The sequence below is a fragment of the Microcaecilia unicolor genome, chromosome 7, assembly GCF_901765095.1.
Source record: "Microcaecilia unicolor chromosome 7, aMicUni1.1, whole genome shotgun sequence".
Lineage (NCBI taxonomy): Eukaryota > Metazoa > Chordata > Amphibia > Gymnophiona > Siphonopidae > Microcaecilia > Microcaecilia unicolor.
Window position 1 is genome coordinate 115,015,075 of NC_044037.1, and position 20,695 is coordinate 115,035,769.

At 44.9% G+C, this 20,695-nt stretch overlaps 1 protein-coding gene across 2 annotated transcripts in view; it reads right to left on the minus strand.

Annotated features, from left to right (window-relative positions):
- Positions 1–3,776: 3,776 nt before the first annotated feature.
- The window catches only part of RNF25 (ring finger protein 25), a 111,087-nt gene continuing 94,168 nt past the window's right edge, over positions 3,777–20,695 (minus strand). For both annotated transcript variants that reach the window (XM_030208995.1, XM_030208996.1), the window contains exons 7-10: positions 18,032–18,175; positions 17,439–17,528; positions 16,924–17,058; positions 3,777–4,465 (exon numbers count right to left, since the gene is read on the minus strand). In XM_030208995.1, coding sequence (XP_030064855.1) covers positions 3,836–4,465; positions 16,924–17,058; positions 17,439–17,528; positions 18,032–18,175 — 999 coding nt within the window. In that variant the 3' untranslated portion in view covers positions 3,777–3,835. The remainder of the gene's footprint in view (positions 4,466–16,923; positions 17,059–17,438; positions 17,529–18,031; positions 18,176–20,695) is intronic.

Sequence of the window (20,695 nt, forward strand, 5' to 3'; positions counted from 1 at the left end):
TTTTTTATGTTTACTCTATATAATACCAAGAAATCTCTATATGTCACTACATTTTATATACTTGCCATTATCAATGTTCTAATTTTATTGTTTTTTTTCATTCCAATTGTAATTTGTTAATCTATTACAATTCAATTTTATTTTCGTATAGATTTGTTTGACCCCTGATGCAGGCTTTGATGCCAAAACACGGCCGTGTTGGGTCATCATCTGATTATTACTAAAGTTTTTGAATTTCCTCAACATCTGTCCTCACTTTTTCATTTTCATATACATATAAAGTATCACATACCATGCAAAATGAGTTTATCTTGTTGGGCAGACTGGATGGACCGTTCAGGTCTATCTGCCGTCATTTACTATTCAGGAAAACAAAAGGAGAGGAAGAGATGGGGGAGGGAGGGGGAGGTATAAGGTAGGAACTGGGTAGAATTCATAAGGTGCTCCAGTAATGAAATGATGACTACCTGTTAATGAGAACTAAACACTACAGCCAAGTTTTTACAGCAGATTTACATTTCCCAAAAGACAATTCTGTTCTAGTTTCCTTTGGGACTGAATTCCATGTAGAAGGTGCTGCAAAGAAGAAAGCGCCGTGTTGTGTTGATTCTAGAATTGCCTGCCTAAGTCCAAGAAGAACTAGACTATGGTCGTTAAGTACTACTACTACTTGACATTTCTAAAGCACTACTAGGGTTACGCAGCGCTGTACAATTTAACATAGAAGGAGAAATGTGAGAAAAGAGTATAAACCAGTGAGTAAGGAATAGTAAGTTAGAAAGGTAGTAAGGAAGACCGAGATGGAAGGCCTTAAACGCTAGAATAAGGAGTTTGACTGTGATCTTCTGCTCAATAGGGAGCCAGTGATAAGACTTAAGTAAGGGAGAAGAGCAATCAGACCTATGTCAACTACATAATAGTCGAATGGCAGTATTCTACAGACTACAGCACGCCCTTATCAAGCAGTTTACCAACTCATTAATGGCCGATGTATGCTAAAAGGGTTTCTACTACGCTCCCGCAGTAGACATCAGCACACAGCCTATTAAAATGCATCCTAAACAGCTGATCAGCTATGCTGCAGCATGCAGGACTCTGCGCTGTTTACTGTGGGGGATCAACATCAGAAACCTACCGCCAGGTCTGAAGCTGGCTTGGGGCCTCTGCAATCGAGATCAGCCCCATCTCCTTCCCCTATCCCAGTCCCCTCAAGACTGGCTCTCTCCCTTCCGACAAAACTGTTTGCCTGGTGTCTAGTGGCAACCCACCCACCCCCCAAACCCCCCTTCCAAGCCCTCCTCAGACCTCTGTACCTCACACGAGGTAGAAGCAATACCCACTTGCTCCTTCCTCTGGGCTGTCATTTTCAAAATGGTAGCCCTTGCCCCACCTACTGGGCAGGGCTGTTTGCCATATAAGGGAGAATTCCCTTATATGGCAGGCTGGCCCCACCCAGTGCATCTCAGGATGTACTGGCCCAGATGCATGAATGAGTGGGCATTGCTCCTGCCTTGTTCAAGATATGGATTTTTTGGGGGGCGGGGGGGGGGGGGGGTGGAGGGGAGGCTTGGAAAAGGGGTCAGGTCAGTGGGCGAGTGCCAGAAGACCCCACAGATTTTTTTTTAAATTCTGATTGTGCTGGGTCATACTAGACAATAGGAATACAGTTTTAAGGAAGGAAGGAAGGAAGGAAGGAAGGAGAGAGGCTGATCAGTCCTGTCCGGGGGTGGGAGGGAAGCCATCTGGTGCCAGACCCATCAGGTAGGTGGGGAAATTCTTTAATAGTGGGAGGGGAAAAGTGGGGTCAGTCAGGTGAGAGGCAAAGAAGATCAGGGGCTATGCAGACCGCTGGCACTTAAAAAAAAAAAAAACTGGCACTTAAAAAAAAAAAATAAATAAAAAAAAAGGTCACCATTTCTGTCAGTGCCTGAGCCAGTGGCAGCTCAGGCACCGACAGGAAGGGTGAAATTTGGCAATGAGCTGTGAATTACTGCTGCAATTTTAATGTGACAGTAATTTGAATGCTCATTGACTACTGCATCCTGTGGCAATTTGTTTTGCAAGAACCCCACGTGTGGTCATTGGCTCTAATGTGCGGCTTTCTGCATCGATCCCAAAGTTTATGCACGATGGGGGCAGAAAAGGGTGAACTCCACTCCACTGCACCTCCAAAAAATATATCCGGTTAACTTAGCAGAGTTTAAAAAAAGGCTTGGACGGCTTCCTAAAGGAAATGTCCATAGACCATTATTAAATTGGACTTGTGGAAAATCCACTATTTCTGGGATAAGCAGTATAAAATGTTTTGTACTTTTTTGGGATCTTGCCAGGTATTTGTGACCTGGATTAGTCACTGTTGGAAACAGGATGCTGGGCTTGATGGACCTTTGGTCTGTCCCAGTATGGCAATACTTATGTACTTATTTCTGCAGGATATTGTTCATTGATTTATAGTAATACTAGTAAAAAAAAAAAGGTCCGTTTCTGACACAAATGAAACAGGCACTAGCAAGGTTTTACTCGGGGTGTGTATGTTTGAGAGAGAGTATGTGAGAGTGACTGTGTGTGTGAGAGAGTGAATGTGCGAGTGTGTGAGAGAGAGAGAGTCTGGGTGCGAGTGTGTCTGTGAGAGAGAGAGTGTGTGTGTGGGCGAGAATGAGTGTGCAAGTGCGTATGTGAGACACAGTGTGAGAGAGTGTTTCACACAGATACAGTGTGTGCGAGAGTGTGTGAGACACAGACTCTCTGTGAGACTGAGTGTATGAGACCAAGAGAGTGTGTGTGACTGTGTGACACAGAGAGTGAATGTGATACAGTGTGAGACAGAGTGTGTGAGAGTGAGAGAGAGAAAGACATTGACTGTGAGAGAGAGAGAGAGAGAGTGTGTGTGTGTGACAGATACCTCCCCCCACTCTCTGGTGTCAGGCCCCCCCCTCCCTCCCTCTCTGGTGTCTGAGCGTTACTGTGCAGGACGCTGAGCTCTGGCTGTGCTTCAAGGAACTGACCAATCCTATTTAATAGAATGCACCTCCAACATTCTGAAGCTGAGAAACCTCGTGTGGTTGGTCACTTCTGCTTGTGACGAACCCGGAAGTACGTGATGTCAATTCAAGAGATGGATACAGAGCGCAGGAATGCCTCAGCCATGCAGTCAGCTTTAGAATGTTGGAGGTGCGTTTTATTATATAGGATAGTGATTGAAAAGTTGAGGAACTGCACTTTTCAAACTGCCCTCCCTCTCATCTCCTCTTCCAATCACAGATACACAGAAAGCCAACACATATATAAATGTACATCTCAACACTCAGATAAACATACAAAACGGATAGCAAGCAAAACAAATTTACAAGGCAGACACACGAACACATGCAGAGAGGTTGAAAAGAATTCCAAGAGCCATGTTCTGCATGCTTTCCCCACTTGTCAAAACCACAACTGGTGTCTTGCTGTGCGAGCTGCAGAGAGCACCGTCACGTGCTGGTCAGGACCTGGGCTTCAAGCAGTGGTGACACTTTTCCATTGCACACTTGATCATATCCGATGGCACAAAGTGTTAGATTCCTCTCCTCTCCCTGAAACAATACCCAAGCATGGGTTTTTGGAATGTGATTTTTCTTCAACACAATATCAGTAGATTGTCTTTGAACCACTGCCAAGCATAGTGGTGGGGGCATTCTTTCCTCTGTGTTAGTACTAATATCCCACATGGAATTAGAACATCCCTGAAATACTTATCACATATTTGCATTTACATACGCAATACCAATTAATTTCAAATGAATGATAATATCTTTATTATACCTGACGATCATACAGAAAGTGGCTACTTTTTGTGCTAAGAGTTCTCTTTATTTTCTGACTCCCTTGAGACCCTCTGTCCTTGTCCATGTGATGTAAAAGACCCACCACTCCTCTGTGCTCTGTGATAGGACCCTCGCTCCCTCAAGTTTGACCTTCCCCACCTCCTGTTGTCCCAGGTCCGACATTGGGTCTGCCAGCTCCCAGGCCCTCTCCTCTCAGCAGTGGCATTCTCCTGGGCTTCAGTGGTCGATGCTGTGCTGGTGTCAATATCGTTCTCTACTAAAATGGGAGCCCGGTTTCTGGCATAGCTGGTGGAAAAGTCTGGCTTGTATTTCTGATCATGCTGTTCCCACTGCTCTGGCTTCCTGGAATAATCTCTCAGATTTCTAGAATAAGTAGATGCACTTATTTTGCCTTCCTGCGAAGTAACGTTAGCCATCCTAGGGGAATGGTGCTGACTTCTGAAGTCCCGTCTTTCCTTTCTGGCTTGGCTGCACTGGTTCTGTGGATTAGTTGCAACTGGAGCAGTTTCTGGTAAACTGGATTCTTTCCTGAAGGATCTCATCATAGGTAAAGGAGGATCCACAAGGGGAGAGGTCAATACTCCATCTTCCACTGTAGTCTCAGAAACAGGAGCATCCAGATAAGTTTCATCTCTAGAAGGCTAAGAAGCAGAAATTACAAACATTAGTCATACTGTCTTCATATTTTTCTCTGCAGAACCGATGGCCAAGTAATGTACCAGTCCCAAGGCCAACCACTGTTTTGTGACATGTGAGACCTTGGTAGAAACAAAACAAACATCATATATATATTTTTCTTTTGTCTGTGAATAGCCCCTGTTAAAGGTAAGCAACTTTGGTGGATGTGCTTTTATAACTTCTCTGTATACATCATTATGTGTTGATGTTTGTTTTGTTTCTACCAAGGTCTTACATGTCACAAAACAGTGGTATCCAAACTATGCTGGAGAATCCACACTCAGGGCCTTTGGTCTATTCAGCAACATATCACAGACAAAAAAAAAAAGAAATTAAAACAAACAAAAAATATATATATATTTTTTGTCTGTGAATAGCCCCTGTTAAAAGTAAGCAGCTACCTCCCTCCTCCAACTAAAAGGTAGGGGGGCCGGGAGGAGGTTCTTTTTTATGCTGGACCACCAGGGATTCTACAGAGAACGCTGGGGGGAGGGAGTTGGGTGGGCTGGAGGTCGCTGGGTGGGAGGGAGAAATGTTTGACCGGCGGCCACTGGACCACCAGGGACCATTTTCTGGGGGATTGGGGGGGGGGGGGGGGGGGGGGGGGAGGTCGTTGGAGGTGGGTTGTCGGGGGGGGACCGGAGGTCCACTGGACCTCCAGCCCCGTTGGCAGGTTTGCTATGGGGGGGAATGGGGGCCTGCCAGCATGCAACTGCATGCTGGACAGGGCTCACCATTCCTCCCCAATGATCTGCAAAACCTAACGCCAGCTCGGAGCTGGCGTAGGGTTTGCCGTGGCCAGCGACCCAAATTTTGGTGCGCTGGCTGCTGATCATTGGCGATGAATGCGCTAAGCCCTGTTTAGCATGCATTTGCATGCTGCTTGCGCAAACAGCCCTCGAGCACGTTGTTTCATGCGCTCGAGGGCTCTAATCATGGGGCGGTAGCAAACGCCGGCGCTAGTATGGCGCTAACAGCCTCTAGTGCCGGCGTTTGCTTTTGATCATCTGCCTGTAAGTGAAAACATTCAGACTGGCTGCAGGGTGGGGGAGATTAGCTTTTAAATGTCTAGGTAAATATATACCGCTTTTGCCCTGTCTACAAAAAACAGCTAATTTATTTCACAGGAGAAGATAAGAGAGTACGAAGTCTGATTTTCTTTTGTTAGTTTTGGGAAATATATATCTCTGATGTTTTTTGTATTTTGCACAGTGAAAGAAATGTTTGGTTGATTTGTTATGGAGGATGGGCTGGAGGGAGGATCACATTAATCTGAAAGGATTCTTAGTACCAGTAGTTCTGAAGGAATTTCTAGTATGCCTACAAAAAAGGAGGAATAGGGGAAACCTAAAGACGCAGAGAAACTGATCAGTGTGCTGTAAAATCTCAGTGTATATATGAGAGAAAGAGAGAGAGAGAGAGAGAGAGATAAACAAATAGACAAAGCAGGAGGAGAAAAAAATTAGCATGTATAATTTGCTAGAAGCTGTAAACACACAGGATCTCACACAGAGTCAGAGACCTTAGACTGGCTTTGCTCAAGGAGATAAGAGGCAGACAGGCAATTTACACAGACAGAAAAAAAAAATCAGCACATGCACAGAATATTAACACCATATCTGACAGAGGTATCCATATTGATGATGTCATGCCCTAGTCATATGACCTGTCTAAATGAGGTTGGGCAAAGCCATATTGATGACATCACTTCCTGTCGATATGGGATTCTGGAGATTGCAGTCTGAGATACTTCATCCAAACAGGCAGGGTAAGGGCATGTTCATGTGGCTTCTATATCTACATGGGTTTCCGGTGGCTGCCATCTTGTACACATCATCAAAAAGGGGTGTGGCCAGGGGGGTATGCTGATGTCACTCCTAATAATGTCATAAAAACATGGTGACATCAAAAGGGCTGAGGAGTGGGAGGGACACAGTTTGAGTGAGGCTAAAGAAGGACCCTCAAAACTTCTGGCTGAAAAGACAGAAGTGAGTGAGGTCACCTGTCAAAAATTATTCAAAATTAAGATTGATGAAAACTATGTAACCTATACTACTACCGTTTGAGACTATAGTAATCTGAGCTGCAATTGTCTAGTTCTGAGTGACTAATGCATGGATCAACATGTGTAAGGCAGATTTTGAGGGAGATTTTAGTACACGCCCCAGCCCTGCCCACCCTGTCTTGGCTCTGCCCACTCTACCGCAAGCCATCTTTTTCTTTTGATGAAGGCATAAGAAAAAAAAAAAAAGATTTAAAATATTCCCAGGTATCAACCCAATTCATGTTTAATGTGGGATATAAATGATAGAAGTAAATAAATAAATAGAAACTGAATGATGAGCACCTGATTCTCATAATATGTCTGTTTTAGAGGCCCTTTACCTTCAGAAAAAAGATACTTACCTGTAGCAGGCTGATTATTCTCACGTGTGGGTCGACATCCATGTCGGCCTGGGAACTGGCATTTTGCTAGAGTCTTCTGGCGTGCATGCATCGCGCATGCGCGGACTGACTTTCCGCCCGCCGAGCGAGCGCATACCTCAGTTAAATCAAAAAGCATAACAAATAACAATTCCAAAGGGGAGGAGGGAGGGACTGTGAGAATAATCAGCCTGCTGTCCTCGGAGAATACCTGCTACAGGTAAGTATCTTCGCCTTCTCCGAGGACAAGCAGGCTGCTTATTCTCACACATGGGGTATCCCTAGCATCCAGGCTCACTCAAAACAATGAACATTGGTCAATTGGGCCTCGCAACAGTGAGGACATAACATAGGTTAACCTGAAACTATAAACAGCTAGCTGAGAGTGCAGCCTGGAACAGAATAAAACGGGCCTAGGGGGTGGAGTTGGATTCTAAACCCCGAACAGATTCTGCAGCACTGACTGCCCAAACCGACTGTCGCGTCGGGTATCCTGCTGAAGGCAGTAGTGAGATGTGAATGTGTGGACTGATGACCACGTTGCAGCCTTGCAAATCTCTTCAATGGAGGCTGACTTGAAGTGAGCCACCGACACAGCCACGGCTCTAAAATTATGAGCCATGACATGGCCCTCCGGAGTCAGCTCAGCTTGGGCATAAGTGAAGGAAATGCAATCTACTAGCCAATTGGAGATTGTGCATTTTCCAATGGCGACTTCCCTCCTGTTGGGATCGAAAGAAACAAACAACTGGGCGGGCTGTCTGAAGGGCTTCATCCGCTCCACGTAAAAGATCAATGCTCTCTTGAAGTCCAAGGTATGCAAGCTGCTTTCGTCAGGGTGGGCATGAGGACGGAGAAAGAATGTTGGCAAGACAATTGACTGGTTCAGATGGAACTCTTGACACCACCTTCGGCAGGAACTTAGGGTGCAAGCGGAGGACTACTCTGTTGTGATGTTTATCCCATGCATTTTTGAATTCCATTACCATTTCCATCTCCACCACCTGCCGCGGAAGGGCATTCCAAGTATCCACCACTCTCTCCGTGAAAAAATACTTCCTGACATTTTTCTTGAGTCTGCCCCCCTTTAATCTCATTTCATGTCCTCTAGTTCTACCGCCTTCCCATCTCCGGAAAAGGTTCATTTGCGGATTAATACCTTTCAAATATTTGAACGTCTGTATCATATCACCCGTGTTTCTCCTTTCCTCCAGGGTATACATGTTCAGGTCAGCAAGTCTCTCCTCATACTTCTTGTAACGCAAATCCCATACCATTCTCGTAGCTTTTCTTTGCACCGCTTCAATTCTTTTTATATCCTTAGCAAGATATGGCCTCCAAAACTGAACACAATACTCCAGGTGGGGCCTCACCAACGACTTATACAGGGGCATTAAAACCTCTTTTGTTCTGCTGGTCATACCTCTCTCTATACAGCCTAACAACCTTCTAGCTATGGCCACCGCCTTGTCACACTGTTTCGTCGCCTTCAGATCCTCAGATACTGTCACCCCAAGATCCCTCTCTCCCTGTCCTTACATATCAGACTCTCACCGCCTAACACATTCGTCTCCCGTGGATTTCTACTCCCTAACTGCATCACTTTGCATTTCTTTGCATTGAATTTTAATTGCCAAACCTTAGACCATTCTTCTAGCTTCCGTAGATCCTTTTTCATGCTTTCCACTCCCTCCCGGGTGTCCACTTTGTTACAAATCTTAGTATCGTCCACAAAAAGGCAAATGTTACCTTCTAACCCTTCGTCAATGTCACTCACAAATATATTGAACAGAATCGGCCCCAGCACCGATCCCTGAGGTACTCCACTACTCACCTTTCCTTCATCCGAGCTAATTCCATTAACCACCACCCTCTGGCGTCTGTCCGTCAACCAGTTCCTAATCCAGTTCACCACGTTGGGTCCTATCTTCAGCCTATCAAGTTTATTCAAGAGCCTCCTGTGGGGAACTGTGTCAAAAGCTTTGCTGAAATCTAAGTAGATTACGTTTATAGCATGTCCCTGATTCAATTCTCCAGTCACCCAGTCAAAGAATTCAATGAGATTCGTTTGGCACGATTGCCCTTTGGTAAAACCATGTTGTCTTGGATCTTGCAACTTATTGGCTTCCAGGAAATTCACTATCCTTTCCTTCAGCATCGCTTCCATTACTTTTCCAATAACTGAAGTGAGACTTTCTGGCCTGTAGTTTCCAGCTTCTTCCCTATCACCACTTTTGTAAAGAGGGACCACCTCTGCCGTTCTCCAATCCCACGGAACCTCTCCCGTCTCCAAGGATTTATTAAACAAATCTTTAAGAGGACCCGCCAGAACCTCTCTGAGCTCCCTCAATATCCTGGGGTGGATCCCGTCCGGTCCCATGGCTTTGCCCACCCTTAGATTTCTTAGTTGTTGTTCATACACACTCTCTTCCATGAACGGTGTTCTATCCACTTCATTCTCATATGTACGTTTGCCAGTCAATCGCGGTCCTTCTCCAGGACTTTCTTCTGTGAAAACAAATTTGCCTTTTCTTCATCATTATCTTCATAGCAGTTCACAGCATCTTTCAGTCTCACAATTCCCTTTTTAGTCATTCTCCTTTCACTAATATACCTGAAGAAATTTTTGTCACCCCTCCTTACCTTTCTAGCCATTTTTTCTTCCGCTTTCGCCAGACGTATCTCTCTCTTGGCTTCTTTGAGTTTCATCTGGTATTCCTCTCCGTTTTCCTCTTCTTGAGTTTTTCTGTATTTCTGGAACACCAACTCTTTAGCCTTTATTTTCTGAGCCACTTGCTTGGAGAACCATATCGGTTTCCTTTTTCTCTTGCTTTTATGTACTTTCCTTACATAAATGTTTGTGGCCCTATTTAAAGTTTCTTTCAGCCTGGACCACTGCCCTTCCACTTCTCGTATGTCCTCCCAGCCCATCAGCTCCTTCCTCAGGTATTCCCCATTTTACTAAAGTCAGCATGCTTGAAATCCAGGACTTTGTTTTGAGTGGTCGCCCTCCACTTCAGCTGTCATATCAAACCAAACCGTTAGATGGTCACTGCTGCTCAGGTGGGCACCCACTCGGACATTTGACACACTATCCCCATTTGCGAGCACCAGATCCAGCGTTGCTCCCTCCCTTGTGGGTTCTGCCACCATTTGTCTGAGCAGAGCACTTTGGAAAGCATCCACAATCTCTCTACTTCTTTCCGATTCCGCAGATGGAACCTTCCAATCTACATCCGGCAGATTGAAATCTCCCAGCAACAGCACCTCTCTCTTTCCCAACTTTTGAATATCCGCGATCAGATCTTTATCTAATTCCTCCAATTGTGTCAGAGGTCTGCAGACAACACCCACATGGACAGAGGTTCTATCATCTCTTTTTAAGGTGATCCATATCGCTTCTTCCTTTCCCCAGGCCCCTGTCATTTCAGTCGCTGCGATATCATTTCTCACATACAGAGCTACTCCTCCACCTTTACAACCATCTCTATCCTTCCTAAATAGATTATAGCCTGGTATGTTTGCACCCCATTCATGGGAATCAGTGAGCCACGTCTCTGTGATTGCAACAACGTCTAAGTCTGAGACTTATCAAAAGAATCGTAAGCGCCCAAGGCCAGGAATTTACGACACGCCTTCTGCTGTCTGACCACCTGGCGAAAAGGCTCTGCCTGCTCCAGAGGGAGGGCATTAACCAAGCTAGACAGCTGCCTCACCGAGTTCCGCAAGTGTATGCTCGTGAAGAGCTGGTAGGACTGGATACAGGCAGCGAGCATAGTGCCTGATACGTCTTCCTCCCAAAAGAGTCCAAGGTCCTAGCTTCTCTGCCTGGGGGCACCGAAGCTTAGTCTCTAGTACTCTTGGCTCTCTTGAGGGCAGAGCCCACCATCATGGAATTATGGGGTAACTGAGACCTCATCAATCCAGGTTCACTGTGGTTCTGATACTGGGAATCAGCTTTCTTCGGGATCATGAGGCCAGACAGAGGGAATGACGAGTTCCGCATAAGGACCTCCTTCAGTACCTTATGAAGAGGAGCCGTCACAGTCTCCTTAGGTGGAGAGGGATAGTCCAGGACCTTGAGCATCTCAGCCCTGGGCTCATCCTCCACAGGGAATGGAATAGCCGAAGCCATTTCCTGGTCAAAAGAAGTAAAGGAAAGAGGAGGAGACAGTCTCCTTTCAGGTGGAGGGGAAGGTTCAGAGAGAATCTCATACGACTCATCGGAAGAAATGTATCTGGGATCTCCCTCTGACTCCCATGAACGTTCCTCTTCAGTATCGGATAATACCCCTCTTAGGGAACTCCGAGACTGAGCCTGCCTCGATGCCAAGGATTGACATCCTCGATGGTGATGTCAAGAGGCCAACGCCCGCACGGACTGCGGCGAAGCTTCCTCCACCAACGTCGAAGGGGAGTTGACCTGGGTGGCAGCCAACACTGCTGCCACAAGCGGTACCGAGGACGGGGACCGTATCACAGGTGAAGGGCCAGACGCAGCTGCAGCAGATGGCACGGAAGGCGCAAGCACCCCTGACACCGAAGCAGACTGGCACAGCAGACCTTCCAGAAGCTATGGAAGCAAGGCCCGGATGCACTCGTTGAGAGCCGCCATTAGAGAAGGCTGCGGGGTCAGTGGATCAGCCGGTGGCAGAATCTGCTGAGGTTCAGGTGCAGGTACCGGGCTGCTAAGAGACCGGCGCATCGGCACCTCCTGTATGGAGGGGGAGCGATCCTCTCGGCGCTGACATTTCTCGGGTGCCAAATCCCTTGACGCCCTGGAGCTCCCGGCACCGTGTGTCGAAGGAGATCGGTGAATGTGCTTCTTCACATTCGCTTGATGCCCGTGTCCTTGAGACTCCTCGGTACCGATGAGGACGACGTGGAATCCTCATGTCTCCTCGGGTTCGGGTCCGACGATGGTCGGTCCTGGGGGGCCTGCATTGCAGGAGGCCTCAAGACAGGTGGGGAGATCCACTCAAGGCCTCATTGCTCCCCATGACTTGGTCTCTCAGCAGTCATTACGTCTGTTCCTGAGGTCGATCAGTCCCTCGATGTCGATGATCTCGGTACCGAAGTCGATGCCGACGTAGAAGGACCAGACCGAGCCCCAAAAAGTTTCTCTCGCTGGGCTTCTCAAGCTACTTGGGTTCGTTTCTTCATACAAAGACACAGATTGCAAGCAGCTGAGCTGTGGTTGGGCCCAAGGCACTGGATACACCAGGAATGGTTATCGGTACCTGAGATAGTCTGGCTGCACCGAGTACAACGTTTGAAGTCGCTGGGTGTCCTCGATGACATGGAAGGAAAAATGGCTCCGGGGAAATCAAAAGTCTCAATTGTGTCAAGAAAAAAGGGGCACAAAAAGAAGGAGAAACCCGACTGTATGGCCTAAAAACTGGCCGCGTCGAAAAAGAAAGAAAACTTTAACTTTGGAAAAAGAACTATGGATTTTGTAAAAGGGAATCCTATGACTTTTTTTTTTTTTTTTTAAATAAAGAAGACCAACGTATAAACATGAAAAAATTCTCAAAACTAGAAGACTCTTTCCCGGGCCAAACGAAGAGCACAGGGAAAAACCTGCCGCACCTCGTCTGGGAAAAAAGAAAACTAAGGTGAGTGCTTGCGCGGTGGGCGGGAGGTCAGTCTGTGCATGCACGCCAGAAGACTCTAGCAAAACCTTTTTGTTTTTGCTATGGCAAAATGCCAGTTCCTGGGCCGACATGGACATTGACTCACGTGTGAGAATAGGCAGCCTGCTTGTCCTCGGAGAAAAAAAATAATCTCTGCACAAATATAACAGTGCTAAGGTGCCCCCATAATCAGCCCTTCCAAATGACACATTGATTACAATTTCTGATTACAATTTCTAACAAATTACTACTCTACCTATGAAAAGTTATTCCCTTATTATACTTCCTTTATATACATCTGTATTCTGCACAAGCCAGCATGTTTGAAAATATAAGTGAGACTAAATAAAAAAAAAAGCTACCAACAATAAAGAATGACAACGTGGATACAGCAGCTCATAGGTTGGCTTGCTTTGTTTTGAAGGGGAAACAGAAAAAAAAAATAACCTATGGGCTTCAACTTTCATTTCATCCTGTCTCCCTCTTGTTTCCATACAATCTCTGCAGCAGCTGCGACAAAAAAAAAAAAAAAAAAAAGAAGTGCGGGGCCGCAGCAGCCTTCAGGCATGCACTGTTGGCTCTGCTGGTCCTGCGCCCCGCTGAAATCAACTTCAAGTTGTGGGGGCATTGGACCGGCAGAACTGACAGCACAATGTCTGAAAACTATTGCAGCCCTGCGCTTGCTCTTTTCTCTAGTTATTTTGCCGCCGCTGCTGCATTGGGAGAAGCAGCAGTGACAGTGAGAAAAACAGAAATTCCTCATTTTAGCAGGAGACTGTCCCGCTTTCGCGGGAGATGACCCACAAATGCGGGAGACTTGGCAGATCTGATAAGGCTGAAAAAAATTAAAGTGGCATCTGATGGACTGGATATGTCTAAGACCATTAAAAGAATTATAATGGCATCAACCAGCAAGAGTATTCTGCCCTGAAGAAGAGCAAAGCTGGTGTAAGAGACTTGCTTGTGATCCATATACAGAGTAATTCAGAAGGTTCAACTCCAGGTATTTTTCTTTCAGCTGATGAGCCACAGCATCAAGACACATATTGAAAGAACTGAGATATGGAGCAAGGGGATCCATGAATGCAACTCACTGAACTTCATCAGTGTAAAAGTATCTACACACTCCATAATCTTGGGTCAATGTGGCAAGGACATTAGGAAAAATATTAAATATAGGAACCAGGATCAAGCCCTGCAGCATACTGCAATATAGAGGGTATGAGGAGGAGGATACAGCCCCAAGATGACCCAATAACAGTGACCATCTGAAAAAGAAAAAAAAAAAAAAAAAAGAGAAGCAGCAGCAGCAGCTCTGATTTTGACCCCTATTCTAAATTCCACAGGGCAAGCTAAAAGAATCTGGTGGTTGGCTAGCTGAATGCACAGGAGAGATCCAAGGATATATTAATAGCTGCTGTATTGGAATCAAGAGCACGTTCAGTGTCACAAAGCAAAGCGGTCAATACAGTCTTGGTGCTATGTCCCAACCTGAATCCTGACTGTTGGGTATATATATAAAGCATTTATTTTGAATAAACCACAGAGTTCACCAAGGACTGTTTTTTTCTGTGAAATTGAATTGGTAGAGAAGATTGGACACTGAAAAATAAATAGATGGGATTGAAAAAGCCTGGCTATATTTCTTAACAGGGTGTTTAATGGCTTCTTTCCAACAAAACACAGACAAATCCAGAGGTTAAATTCAAGTTGATAATAATGAGGAACAAAGTATGAAAGACCAAGGAAGATTCCCTAATCCTTTTAGAGGGTGCAAGGCTGAGGGCACAGGTGGTAGGCCTAGTAAAAGGTACTAATTTATCTAGCTGGAAGTCAGGTAAAAAGTCTACTGTCATGCACCCAAGGAGGAAGGCCCTCCTCAGACAGGTATCAAATAATATCTTTCTAATCTACAGCATTTACACCCTAGTAACTCCATTGCAGAAAGACTTGAGCAAAGCCTATCAAATTCTGGTGGCAAATGGTAGGCTAGGTTGCCCAGAGTAGGCTTGGCAATTGATAAGAAGACAGGTTGTGGAACAGCAGTAGTCCATTTAGATATCAGTGAAAAGAATTGTTTGGGGTGATTCTCTTAAGTATTGAGAATATTAGACATATATTCTTTTTGGCCAGTTTCATACATTTTCTATAGTCACTTTGGTGCACCTGGCAGCATAGCAAGTTGGCTTTGGAGCTATCCCATCTCCAATCCCTCTCAACTTTCTTTGCTTGCCTCTTAAGGAGTCACAGTAATACCAAGGATGACAATGTTTGGAAGATTGACGATTGGCCAAAGGTAAGTCTCTGTAAATCAAAACTAAAGTTAGAATTCTACAGATGAATTTGAGTTTCTAAAGGTAGTTTCAAAATCAACAGGAAAGGGTGAGCACGCAGTCATCAGACCTCGTGAGTGATAAAAATTTATCTAAGTTGACAGCCTAATAAAAGGAGCAACTGAGGAGATCAAGCAGTGATCTGAGCAAGACAAAAGAAGTTACATTCAAGTACAGTTGAACAGTGACCCATATCAATGGAGTGTCCTAACCATGAGAAGGAGCATGACTTATGTAATAAGGATTTTGATGAGTTCTTGCAATAAAGTCTCTGAGTTTTATTGGTGAATATTAAAATCTCCTAGAATTAAAATGTTATTGTAGCTAATGGCTCTGCCAGAAACACAGGCTAGAGGACACTTAACATGGCTACGCCCTAGATCAAGAGGGCAATAAAGTAACAACAAACGGACAACTAGCTGGAAATCAATACAATTTAATAAAACCCCTAGATAGCTCATAGCACAAAGGTCAAGTTCAATGACAGGAATGAAAATATTATAGTTATATTACTCCCAACTCTGAAAAACTGACATATCAAAAAAGGCAAAGCCTGGGGGCACATACTATTATTATTATTATTTGTTGCATTTGTATCTCACATTTTCCCACCTATTTGCAGGCTCAATGTGGTTTACATTATTCCATAATGGTGATCGCCATTTCCGGTATGAGGAAATACAAGTTGGTATTGCATTAAATGTTCATAAGAGGACAAGCAGATTAGCAGTCAAGTATAAAGAGTTCATTACCATGTTCAGAGATATAGTGTTGTAGCGTTAATGTTCTTTCGCAACAGTTGATGAGGCAATCAGGTATCGAGAGTTTGGTTATGTCCAGTTCTGGTATAGGTTTCGTTGACTGGAATTTAGGATAAATAGGCTGTTTCCTCATCCTTTAGCCTAACAGTTAGTGCAGCGGGCTTTGATCCTAGCAACCTATGTTCTAAATGGACCACTGCAGCTCCTTGTGACCTTGGGCAAGTCACTTAACCCTCCATTGCCACAGGTACTAAAATTCAGATTGTGAGCCCTCTTGGGATAGAGAAAGTACATGAATAATAATGTGTATAGAACTGTGTACGTCTAGTATCACTATAGAAATGATTAGTAGTAGTAGCCATGTTGTAAAACACAGGACATCTAAACGGTGATAAGAAGTGAGGTCATGAATACAGACAAAGGCTAAACCATGGGAGTCTTCTTAATCTAAGGCCAGAGTCCTGGAAGTACTCTAACTGGAAATAGATAAAATAATGGCAGATAAAGACCATATGGCCTATCCAGTCTGCCCATTCATACCAATTACTAAGCTCTACAATCTTTTCCTCGCCCTGAAAAAGCCTCCGTTTTATCCTATGCTTTCCTGAATTCAGATAAAGTCCTCGTATGCACTTCCTCCACTGGAAGGCTGTTCCACACATCTACTACCTTTCCTGTAAATAAATACTTTTTTGGTTACTTCTGGGAGCTTAACCTGCATCAGAAGAAGCTGGCCCAGAGACCACTGCCCTAGGAGGCCTAGCAATCCTGCTGCATTAGTCTATGTATCTGAACTATCTAATGGAGTCAGAGAAATAACGAAGGCAGCATCAGCCTCCCTACAGTGGGAGTGAAGTCACGTCAAAGCTACAAAAATGACAATATTTAAAAAGGGATACTCCTTAAAAGTATCTTGAAAAGCATTTTCAGCTAACTCTGAAAACTAAGAACAAAAGAATTGGCTTGATTTCTCATCTGGAGGAGTCGAAGACTGTTGTAGGTCTTGCTCAATCTTAACAATTGATGCCAAATTAAAAAATAAGCCTTGTCTTTTGATATAAGATGTTTAATGTGCTGCATAGATCATGCCCTTGCTGATGACTATGACTCTCCATTGATGAGTGTCACTATTCAACTGTACCTGGATGTAACTTGCTTCGAAATACTACTAAAAAGGCATGAGCTAAATTTAAATAAAATAAATATAAATGTAATTATAAAGAAAAGCTATCAATGAGACCCTGATAGCCAGCAGCACACTGTCTCTTACCGTTTGCAAGCTGAAGAAGTATCGGTTCTTCTCTGCCTCAGGATCAATAATTCCACCCTTTGCTTGCTGCCGCTTGTAAATTTGTAGCAGTTCTTGCTGGTGCTGCTTTGTCTGGGCATCAGGACAGTATTCTTCCTAGCATGGGGAAAAAGAACGAGAGACCCAAAGGCAATTATGAATATTTCCAAAGCTTTTCATAAATCTATACAAAATCAGGAGGTACCTTTGTACTCACTGTTATCAGAACCAATGAAGACATTGAACTGGATGTGAAGCATAACTATAACATGGACAACTGAAGAGACACTCTGGGAAAGTGTGGCAATAATAAAGGGTGCATCTCTTCAATTAAAAAAAAATTATACATATGACAACAAAACAGTAAGATTTAAGAGTTGTCATTTTAATATTTAGAAGCATGAATGAAAGACATGCTTTTCTTTGCATCCAATACTCAACAAATAGCTTCATTTTCTTGTCCCCTCTTTCTCCCTACTTAGTTCTCACTTCCTTACCAGTGGTTGATGTGGTGCAGGAGCAGCCTTGAGAGCGGCAAGGTCATAGGTCAGCAGCTCCCTACAGACGGGGCAATGCACCCCAGTTCCCTGAAGAGAAAGAAGAAAATGCCAGCAGGTTATCATTCTCGTTTTGCAAATTTATAGTGTTAAAAACACAGGAAACATGCTGGGAAATTAAGCTGTAAGATATGAAAAGAAATGAAAAGGGCAAGAGGGAGACACACCTAAAAGATTAGATGGAAGAGAGATGACGTGCCAGTGAAAGAAACATAAGATGTACAAAAGACGGAATGGATAAAGGAAGGAAATAAGGGTAGTAAGAAAATGCAAGAAAAGGAGAAGAAAACTAAACGAAATAAAAAAACAACAGGATAGGAAGGAAAACAAAAATAGGAGAGAAAGTTCAAGGAATGACAAAAAGTGTAAGAAGCTACAGAAATGAGGACAGAAGAGACAGCGATGAAGGACCAGAAAGTGGTGAAGAAAACATAGAGGGAGGAGAAGGAGCAGAGAGAACAAAAAGGGCTTTATGCATGCTTCTCTTCATTTTGCCCTATGTATTCATGCTACTTATCCGTCAGCAGCACTACCTCCTGCAGCCCAGCCACATAATGCTGTTCCTGTTCTTTCTTCTGTTTACGCTGGAGTTCTTCCTCCATGTTCTGGACATAACAAGCCAGGCAGTGAGAGTGGAAGTAATGGTAACATGAGGTCTTGGTGAAAGCTTCATTTTGCTGCAAACAGAGCATACGAGTTTATGGTAGTTTAATGGCCGATACAGAACAGGTGAAAATGTCCCTGGAATCAAAAGGAGTCCAGAAAGGTAAAGACAAAAATGCAAGTTTAAGCCCCCTTGAGCAGGTAAACAACTGCAGTAACTAAATTGTAACCTGCCTTGAGCTTGGATTTGCAAAGTGTCAATGAACTACTACTTTAGGTGAGAGAGAGGGAGAAAGGTTACTGGGTTTTGGAAATGATATAGACTCAGATGTATGGAAAAAAAAAAAAAACCTAGTAAGAAGATATGGTTTCACATCCAAACCCTTCTGCACCTGGATTATTTTCTTCAGTCCTCTGCTTTTGATTGACTTGACTTTAGCTTTACTGCCTGTTCTGTTTACTACTCTAGAATTTATTTGCAACATTTATAGCCTGCACATTTGGATACCATTATGGTGTGGTACAAAACTCGTAAAAACAAAAATAAAAAAAATAAAAGAATAAAACAAAAACAGAACGGAGAACTTGCAAGTTGTAAAACAAATATTTGCAGACAGACAAAAGTCAGTAAAGGGTCAATTTACTACTGATACGACTAAGGGCCAGATGCACTAAACTTAACGAGCCAGCAATGTGGTTTTTAAACTAATTCTAGCCAGTTTAGCGCGAAGTAGTAAACCGGGACATGCACAAAAGGGTTCTCCGAGCCATTTCCCTGTCACGGTAGCAGCTAACGAAAACGGAATGCAAATGAGCTAATTACTATTATAATGTGAATGCGATGTGATGCACTACCGTTTCCGACCTCATGCACAAAGGCAGTCCCTACCTTTACCATGGAAATTTTAACGGGAGGTGTGGACCTGCCGGTTCTTCATTATCGCAAGTAGGAGAAGGGGAGAAAAAAAGGCAGGGAAGATGGAGCACGAAACAAAAAAGTATACCAGCTTACACGCAGCTTCTTTGCGTTTATGAAAGCCATGTCATATGTTTCTTTTTCAAATTACATTTTACAATTACATTGGATCTGAACTTCCTGGTGTCCCCCTCTACAGAGAGGGGCTAAACCAATTGGACAGCATCAGCCTGGGATGTCCTGTCCACTCATTACTGGAGGGGGACACCAGGAAGTTCGGATCCAATCAGTTCACAGCTCTAAAGTGATGTCATCAGGAAAGTCCTACAGGGAGGAGGAGTTGGGACAGCAGCCAGCCAATGAGAGTCCATCTTCAGGGGATGGGTATTCTAGGATGTCAGTCAGCCAATAGAAGGAAGCAGGAGGAACAGCTGGGGGTGGAACCAAGCCCTGATGCTGCTGATTCCTCACAGAAGAGCGGAGAGCAGCAGAGAGGTATTTCTTACTTCTTTCCAGCAGCGGGAGGCAGGGAGCTGCAATACAGGTATGCCCGTCCAAAAAAAGTGCTTTTGTGGTTGCCAAAAAAAAAAAAAAAAAAGGGTAAACCTACTGCTATCATACACGCAGCTTGTAACCCGCTATGAACTTTTTTTTTTTTAAGCATGAGCAGGCTATAAATGAGCTAACTATAACTATATCTCTGTCCACCGAGGTCTGGTTTCCAAACCTTTTCCGCCCTGCATTGTGTGCTATTCTTGTCTGTAACTCTCCTCTGTCTCCCTGCTAACCCTTTCTGCACCCCTCTCCCGTCACCCTTCAACCCTCATCTGGGAGCCTAACCTGCCCAAGTCAGTGTCTGTCTGTCCGTGCCCTACTGGCCAATGGCCCCCAGCTTCACTTACTCTCTGTGCATCTGTCTCAGTCCTAGCTTCCTTGGGACCAGGGGTTTAGCTAGGTGGGGCCAAGGGAGCATGGGCCCCCACAGATTTAGTCTGGCCCCCTCTACTTTCTACCCCACCGACGCTCCCCTGCTACTTTCGACCCGCCGCCGCCAGGTACCTTTGATGGCGGGGGTCCCCAACCCCCGCCAGCCTTAGTCTTCTTCAGCGCTGGTCTCCAGCACGTTCGCTGATCCGTGCTGTGAGTCCTGATGTCCAGCATGTTCCTTTAAAGAAACGTGCAGGATGGCAGGACTCACAGTACAGATCAGCGAACGTGCCGGAGACCGGTGTAGAAGAAGACTAAGGCTGGCAGGGGTTGGGGACCCCCGCCAGCAAAGGTACCTTGCGGCGGTGGAGGGTTGAAAGTGACGGGGAGGGTCGGCGGCTGGGGGAGGCGGGCTAAAATGCGCCCCCCCACCTTGGGCTCTGGACCCCCATCCCGCCGAGGTCTGGCTATGCCCCTGGGACGCTGTCATAGTGTATGTGCGTGTGTGCTGATAAGATTGCTGGTAGAGAGAGACAGGACTGATGTCACACCTGCACTACTGAGCTGTGCAGGCTCTACTGCCTAAGATATATACGGAGGGGAGGAAGGGAGGGCAACCAGGAAGCATCCCTATCACAGGATATATGGGTCCAGGATCTAGTTTCTAGATCTCACAGATGATCAGTGCCTCACTAGGTTCCCCTTGGAGAAGGCTGCCATCCATCATCCCTGCAGGAACTAAAGCCTCTCC